Source organism: Atta colombica, unplaced genomic scaffold (assembly GCF_001594045.1).
Source record: "Atta colombica isolate Treedump-2 unplaced genomic scaffold, Acol1.0 scaffold126, whole genome shotgun sequence".
In the NCBI taxonomy this organism is placed as follows: Eukaryota; Metazoa; Arthropoda; class Insecta; order Hymenoptera; family Formicidae; genus Atta; species Atta colombica.
The window spans coordinates 7412190-7420829 of record NW_017259213.1 but is presented as its reverse complement, the minus strand read 5'-3'; the positions used below and the strand labels follow the sequence as shown (position 1 = coordinate 7420829).

The window sequence follows — 8640 nt, the reverse complement described above, 5'->3', positions numbered from 1 at the left end:
TAAAGGAAAAACTTTGTTTTTTTTAAATTTCTAGAATCATTATTTAAATTTCTAGAATCATTTATTTTGAGATGAAACTTGAAACTTTGTGTAAACTTCAACATGAAAACTCGTCTTTTGAAATCATGCATTATTTAAATGTTTGAAGGTTGCTCAATAATACAAATATAAATAATAAGGAGCACATAACCACGACGACAGATGTTAAAACGAAAATAATATATTTATTATTATTATATAAGAAAACATAGACGTTTCGGTCAAGATTTGACCATCAGACAAAAAGAAAATTAAGGATGTGTTTAAAAGAACACATAAATGATTTAAAAAACCTACTAATTCATTGTCTATTATCTCTCGTCACAAACTTGATCATGATCATATAATTGATTGAAAAATGTTAATATTCTCGATTCAGAACAATCTTATTATTATAAAAGGATGGAAATGATCCATATTAAACGACAAGATAATTGCTTAAACAAATAAAGTGACACAGAACGCTTTCCTGAAATCTACTTACCAATCATCGGAAAAATCCCCTCTACCCACACATAGAACTACCCTCTTCACTAACATTCTTCTTTTCCTTCACTCTATATAAATACTATTCGCGAGCCATGATCTTCCAAAAAATTTGTCAGCAGTAGTTCTTACCATTTGTTCAGATTTTTCTCGGTTTTTTTTAAATTGGAGTACTCAGAGTTATATCTGCGAGGACTTGTGTTAAAAAATACGTGGTAAGCGAGCTTTAATGTGAATTTATATTGGCTTTCATAATTAATCATTGTATCGTCTAAAATATTTTAATTTTATTAAAAAGCGTTTTTCTTTTCTTTAATTGTTAAATAGAATCTGGAAATTCCGTATTCTCAGATGAAGTCATTCTTTGCTTCCTAAAAAAGGAATCATAAACAGAACATATTAGTCGCCAGATGCGTTATTATAAAAAAATTTTTTCTTTTTTTTCCTTTTTTAATATATATTTTTGTTGATAAATTTCATTCTCTGGACTTTATCTTACTCAATTAACGCGTACCGCAAGCGATTGGAAAGGAAAAGAATTTGTTATTATCTTATTAACTTCCGATAATTTTTTTAATATTATACACTTCTTTATCATTTTGATACTGATATTAACACTTCTTTAACTACCGATTTTGCATTCTTAATTAATAAACTTGTTTGTAATTCTTTATTGCCATCTGTATGTACTGATGATGATCAAATCTTGACCGAAACGTCTATGTTTTCTTATATAATAATAATAATAAATATATTTTCGTTTTAACATCTGTCGTCGTGGTTGTATGATCCTTATTATTATATTTATGCATTATTTATTTTTTAAATTAAAAAAAGGGACAGATCTAAGAATAAGGATATCTTCAAAACTGTCGTTTCAGACACATCAAGTTTTTATTGAATTGATATGAATTAATATACGAGGAATCGCTCCTTAAAGTCTTTAAAAACATTTGACCCTCTCATATAACATTATTTTTAAATGTGATATAGTTTGTTAAAAATTAAAAAAAGAGAGATAACAAAGATATATTACTATTAAAAAAAGAGAGATAACAAAGATATACATAATACATAAAGTTAGAAGATAATCCTAAATCCATTTTGTGTGTGTGTGTGTGTGTAAAACAATTTTGTTTCAATAAATATCAAATGATACATGAAATAGAAATGTGAATATAATGTATTCTACACAGAGAAGCAAAATCATGCGCGTTCGAACTCTCCAGTTCGATACGTGGAATCTTCATGTACCAACGGACATGCCCACGGGCATAAGAGAAATCAAGTTGAATCATCTTATTCGAAAACTTACGAATCATTTCGACGTGATCATCAGGATTCTGTCGAAGAACGACAACGTACACCTTCCCCACCGATACGTCGAAGATCGAAAGAACAAGTACGAACATTACTCTTCATTATGCTAATAACAATAGTTTTAAAATTTATAAGAAAATACATAATATTAAATGCAATAAAAGTTTAGTTATACTCTGCAAATTCTCTCTATTTTGTTACAAATAATTTTTATTACAAATAATTTATAATTTATAATCTATATATAATTTATTAAATTAATTTATATTGATTTAAACTGATAAAATATTTCATTTTGTATTTCGCATATTATCGATACATAACTGAATTATTGATAATCTTTTTATAGTGGGCAAAATCTGAAGAAAAGATAAGTTCGAATGAACTCCCGTCAGGTCGTACTTCAAGTCCAGTACATGTGGTACAAAGAACTTGGGAAAGTCGTAATCGCGACGTTCAAGCACAAACATCCGAACGCAATTATAGAAATACTTCGCCACGATCGCGATCAATCTCGCCAAAATCGCCGATAAATAATCACGAAGAAAAAAAGTCAGACAGTTCACGAGCATCTAAGGGTAATCTTCTTCGTAATTAATTGATAAAGGCAATAAATTAAAAAAATATTTAAATTAAAAAATTATGAATGTAAATGAGTGTAATACTTTAATTATAAATATTTTTAATTAAATCAAACTATTATTACAATCGAAAACAATCTGATTTGGAAAACAATCTGATGAACAAATAAGTAATAAAATAAAAGCCGACTAAAGACAAACTAAAAATAAAAGTCAAATATTATGAGAGCATTAAAGAGGAATATTATCAACATTATTATTATTATTATTATTACATATATTATGTATGTATTAAATATTACTATCTATTCATCTAGGTCATGGGCCTAAGTATAAAATCGGTGAATCCTTTCGGAAGCTGGTAGGCAAATTACGTTCAGCTAGTACGGAGAGAAAGAACAAACGAACAAGTGGTGGTTCTACCTCACAATTGACACAGACCGACGACAATGGTCCGACCTATTTACAATACAACGTGATCGACAGAAACATTCCTTTCGTCAGCGAAAGGGACACGATGGAGGACAAACCACCGGAAAGACCACCGCGATCACCGCGAAACGCTAACACGTTGAGCAAAGTCACGAAGATCATCAGGACGGCTGATCATGGTATCCAGGAATGGCAACGTAACGAATCTACGCCACCACCTCTGCAGAGGTATTACTTGGGCGAAGATCCTTTCGGCGGCAGTATCTATGGACGTGAAAAAGGATACGAGAACGACCGAGACCGGCTGCGACACGGAAGACCACGTGGCTCCGGTAAAATTGCCGTAGATTCCGAGCACAGGTAATCGAAGTACTTGACATAAGGAGAGCGAGACAAATTTTGACTGATAAGTTATCCCCTACTTAAATTAGATCGCTATGCTTATTGCCCCCTTATTTTTATTGCGCTTGTTGAAATATCTTCACATTTTCATTTAACACTGTACAGTGGTGTCTTTTGTAAAAATATTACAGATCTTCTGTCTTTCTCTTGTCTGGTTTTTTTCAATTGGTAAAGAATTACTATTTAAGGTTCATAAGAGAGTTTGTATGGATTAAGTTACAGAAATTGATCAGATGAAATTTATTTTGAAAGTAGATAATTTTGGTTAAAGATATGGTTAAAGATAGAAAAACGAAAGGAGAAATATTATAGAATTATGAATGATGACGTTGATTTTCACCAAGGAAAAATCGATTGTGAATTGAAAGTGTGAGGCATCTAACTTAATCCGAGACACTCTACATAACTATCTATGCATGAAACGTTTATCAGGAATGACATAGTGTTCCAAAGATATTTCACGCTTTCATTGTCAGTAAAAATTTGTCTCTCGGTCAGAATTTGTCATCATGAAATAGACGACGAACTTGCTATCTCATATCGCTCGATCGCCAAAGACGGATTTAGTTGTACAAGCTTCAGGAGCCAAAGTGCGAAGTTTAAATCGGGTCGCTTGGGTATATCTTTTAAGTCGAAATTCGGCGACTCCGTGCTTCGATTTAGGGTGAAGGCTGCATGAAGGGACGCATGGGAACGAACATATATATGATTCGATAGACTCATTCGATCGTCGCCGCCGCAAACGTCGACGAGAGAAAATCCGCACGACTAGGCAATCACCTTTCGGAAACAACCGCGTTTCAGCGTCGCCTCCAGCTCCCTCGGCAGATTTAGCAAGTCCACTAACAGACTGGTTAGCGATCAAGAGAGGGAGGAGCACTTCCGGACCACCCAAACGTTACCGCGAAGCCTGCATTCTACCGGTGATGAACAATCAGCTCGTTCTCAGACCAGACGATACCAAGCATCGAATATCGGCAGATACGGCAAAATGAGCCAACATCACAGCAGCATGATCAACATATCGATCAAGAACACGGTGAACATGTCGCCAAAAGTGAACGCGACACCTGTTTACAGCACTCTTCAAGCTCCGCCGAAACCTGAACGTACGTACAAGTCATCACTGTCACGCAGTAAAAGCTTTAATGTTGAGGCCAGCAAGAATGGCGTCGACGCACCAACCCGTGTACCGTATACCTCCAATTTGCACCTTAATCGCCTGGACGAAACGCCGCCGTTGAAGAGTCCTGGTATTCTTGCCAGCATTAGCCGTAGTAACAAAGATTTATTAAGAGACGGCAAATATTAAGGTCAGTGACATAAACTGCATATCCTTTCGGATGTTAAATTACTATCCTTCCTCGCGAATATTATTATAAATAAAATCTTAATTTATCTCAAAGTGATGTAAAACTTAGAAGAGAAGCTATTAATCTGATAAAATAATGAATTATACATTTGTATTTTACATATATTATAGATTCTACTGCATACGTACTTTTGATATTCTTATATCTTTTTTTATTTCCTCTCTTTTGCTATCATTCAAATCTCCCGTTTTAGCTTTTTTATTTCCCTTTTTAATTATATAAATTTTTCAATTTATCTAATTCTTATTAAACAATTAATTTCATTACTATATTATCACTTCATTATGTATTTTAATGTGGGATTTTGTTGACATAAGTAATTGTAATGATTATAAATACACAACATCCTGGAACCCTATTCAAGAAATTAGCAAGTTTTGCAGTTACAATTTATAATCGTTTTTACAGACTATTTTCGCGTAGACAAAATAAATATAAGTTCTACTGTATGACATACACGTTTTGAATTATTTAATATGAATTAGATCTATCGAAATCAAGAAGCTGCATTCTTAGAAATTTATTATATAGAATTAAAGTAGAACTGATAACAATCGCTAAACTTTCTGAAATATTACAAAATGTTTCTTATATCTTTAACGTTTACGTGCCACGTATATTTTCGACATTTAAATTACTGACATTCTCATAAAACAGAATATGTGAAGGTCATAATTATTCTTGGTATATAATGTACAGAATGCTCTTCATTACTGTATATTTTTTGTATTTTATTAATATTTTTTTTGATAATCTGAAGAATTTTTTTTCATGAGCAATCATGTTAAAAACGATAATTTTGAAAAAAAGCATCACAAGACATTCTGTACGTTCATTACCACACATTTTTTATTTTTTATTAACAAATGAATATGTACGAGTTTCATATAGATGCGATATTATTTATATTGTTCATATTGTTGATTTACAATAATATAATATGAATATATACATATAAGCGAAAGTTCTTTCTTTTATCTATGCATATTAATTAATTCTTATATCTTTTATTTAAAATGTTACGTACATTGTAACACAGAAAAATTCATTTGATTGTTTGAACTGTATAATGTGAAAAAAATTACTTTAATCTCTTTCGTTGAAAAAATATGTTTATCTAAATCATTAAATCATTATTTATATTATCCAGCAAACAACGAATATAATATATACATATAAATACATATAAATACACTTGTTATATGTCTATGTTAATTGTTTGCTGGATATTTACATTGTATAAGTTCTACACAAATAGAGAATAATAGAAAAAAATTATTAAAATATTTTTTGATCGATCACAAAAAAATGTAATTCTTTGTTATTTTTATTTCACCTTTTTATATGTATCGTCTGAGGCTAATTTTTGGAATTTTCGGAATTTTTTGATAGCGAAAAATGTGATCATCGCGTTTGTAATGTACGTGCTAATACATACAACGCAGATATCTCTATATAAATATAATATATGACTTAAGTATATTGACAAAATATTAGAGATTATTCCCAGAATGACAGTGGCGGCCGAAAAGGTGTAATTATTAATCATACCTGAAAAAAATGATTTCGTTAAGACCTATTGCTATATAGATACGTAGCGACAATGATTGAATACATACTTAAAATTGCGACCAGAGTATAAAATATTAAACCATATATAGGATTTCGGATGTGAAACACAGAATCTTTTGGAAACAATCCGAATCCTTTGCCATACCTGAAATACGATATTTATACGTTAATTTGTTACTACTTATTTTGTATATGTTTGTCTGAAATAATTTTATGATTATTCATACACAATTATCAATTTTGAATAATTTCACGTCATTTTGTATTTTATCTAAGTTTTATTTTCATTACGTTTTATTAATCTCAGTATATGGCTTAAAAATTCGCGCGGTTGAAGATAGCAATTATGGCTGAATGTGCATGTCATGTTTATTGTTACTCCGTGGGAGTAATGAGTCTTCTACATTAAGCCATTAGTCATAAAGTCATAGAAGTCAAAAGTTAAAAATTGACCAAGCATAGTCATCATCTGACTTCTAATTTATGATTAATGGCTTATTGTAGAAGATCTGTAAAGGGTTTCACACATCAAATGCATATATGCAACATAAAGCCATTAAATGACCAATGAGCATCTATCTTAAATCAATACAGCGACAGTATGTTAGATGCTCATTGGTCCAGTAGTCTTATGTTATACTTATGTTCCATTATACACTTCATATGTAAAGTCCTTTAAAGTCGTAGCACAGACTTTTGCATAACGCATAATGCATAGAGCTTAAGAGAATCAATCAAAATTTTCTTTTCTATGGAATAGAAGGAAAGGAAAGATTCTAATTAATTGATTCGCTTATGCATTATGCGTTATGCAAAAGTCTGTGCTGAGGTCTTAAGGATATATTCACTATGCAAGTTTGTGTGGATATACTCTAACTACTCTCTACCTTTAAGGCTCTCTAACCTTGAAGATGCTGAATGCAAAAAGTGCAAGTAACACGAACAGACCAAACTTTAGAGTCATCGCACTTTCCATAGCACGGATAAAAGCCGCAGCACAGACTTTTGCATAAGTGCATAAGCGAACTAATCAGAATTTTTCCTTTCCTCCCATTTCATAGAAAAGAAGAATTTTGATTGGTTGATTCCCTTATGCATTATGCTTTATGAGAGTCTGTGCTGCGGCCATAACTCAATAACTGTAACGTATTATAAGAATTAGCCAATCAGAATTGAAAATTTTTAATTTTTAATTTTTGACTGTGATTAACTAATTCTTATGTCACGTCTTATGATTATTATTACGAAAAGTACGTGGTAATCCTTAGAACCTTACATTCCACGTGATCCAATGAGAAACAATTTCTTGGATTTGTTAAAGTTTCTTTATGTAGCACTTACTCAGCAGCAATCTTCTTTGTAATTATTTACAGTGCGTTTCATGCATGATGCATTCCAGTGAAAAATGACAATGAAATAGATATCAAATCAATGTCGATTCCATTATCATTTCTCATTGAGACATGATATATTAATTTATTCTTATTGCTCACCGAATATTAAATTAATAGAATAAAATAAATGATAATCATCAACACACCACTAAAGGTGCTATTTCATTTGTGCGTTTTTGTTATACGATATACGATAAAAACAAATTAAATAGCGACTTAATGTATGTTGTTCGGCTTGTTGTTCATGAAATCGAGCATAATGCAAAACATGCAAATATTAATAAAATATTTTTATATACCGATATCGCGTATATATATGTATATCATATTATGAAACAATGAGAAACAGTCTATACTGTGTTTTTGAAAAATTAGCAAAGTTTCAACAGTCGCATTTATTCACTGATTCTGAACAATGTTCATGTTCATGTAACATATAACGAAAAGGAATTATTAAATAAAAAAAAAAATCATAATGAATTATACATAGAATGAAGATATAGATTAATGTTCGTTTAATTACGTTCAAGACTTGAACATATGTTGAGTCGCATTCAAGTGCCATTGCACTGATTCGGTAATATTTGAGCGTACTTACTCGGTCATAAATACTTTGGTGCAGCTTATATGTTCAGAAATATCGCACAGTGGCTGGTACGAATCATCTTGATCCTTTTTGACCTCCACGGTGTAAGCGTAGTACGAAAAAATGAGACCAAACACACACATTAATACGATTCCGGCGTTGAATTTTTGGAACGCGCAATTTCCAACCCCCGTCATTGTTGTTACGAAATGATACTGTGCAACACTGTGGAACGTTACTAATTTGTTATTGCTCCACTGTACACTCCCATATTACATATTCTCGTCGATATCCAACACACTGACGGTATGACTCATTTGGTATTCAAAGATTACTTCGAGATGTTTCAAAAGTGATGCGTCATATTTGCACAAAACAGCTGTACTAATAAGATAACAGCGAAAATCGATAAGGAGTATTACATTATGTTAATCGCTTTACTCACCGTCGCATCG

At 31.6% G+C, this 8640-nt stretch overlaps 2 protein-coding genes across 3 annotated transcripts in view; one reads left to right on the top strand and one right to left on the bottom strand.

Moving 5' to 3' along the window:
• The window catches only part of LOC108694998, a 16815-nt gene extending 12190 nt beyond the window's left edge, over positions 1 to 4625 (top strand). Inside the window, exons 9-12 of one of the 2 annotated variants that reach the window (XM_018204704.1) lie at positions 1722 to 1927; positions 2195 to 2423; positions 2744 to 3218; positions 4065 to 4625. In XM_018204704.1, coding sequence (XP_018060193.1) covers positions 1722 to 1927; positions 2195 to 2423; positions 2744 to 3218; positions 4065 to 4572 — 1418 coding nt within the window. In that variant the 3' untranslated portion in view covers positions 4573 to 4625. Of the gene's footprint in view, positions 1 to 1721; positions 1928 to 2194; positions 2424 to 2743; positions 3219 to 3977 lie in introns of both variants that reach the window. The other variant, XM_018204705.1, reaches the window with a different exon arrangement.
• A 1327-nt stretch (positions 4626 to 5952) lies between these two features.
• On the bottom strand, positions 5953 to 8630 carry LOC108694970 (vitamin K epoxide reductase complex subunit 1). The gene is made up of 3 exons (XM_018204661.1): positions 8198 to 8630; positions 6253 to 6350; positions 5953 to 6184 (listed from the first exon to the last, which is right to left on the bottom strand). The coding sequence occupies exons 1-3, from the start codon at positions 8380 to 8382 to the stop codon at positions 5961 to 5963; spliced, it is 507 nt and encodes a 168-aa protein (XP_018060150.1). The 5' UTR covers positions 8383 to 8630; the 3' UTR covers positions 5953 to 5960.
• Between the last annotated feature and the right edge of the window lie 10 nt (positions 8631 to 8640).

Excerpts from the sequence above, each read along its gene's own strand:
- LOC108694970 (XM_018204661.1), bottom strand. The coding sequence starts at position 8,382 with ATGACGGGGGTTGGAAATTGCGCGTTCCAAAAATTCAACGCCGGAATC. Across the intron at positions 6,351-8,197 it reads ACCAAAGTATTTATGACCGA|GTATGGCAAAGGATTCGGAT; the intron begins GTAAGTACGCTC and ends ATCGTATTTCAG. Across the intron at positions 6,185-6,252 it reads TACTCTGGTCGCAATTTTAA|GTATGATTAATAATTACACC; the intron begins GTATGTATTCAA and ends CATTTTTTTCAG.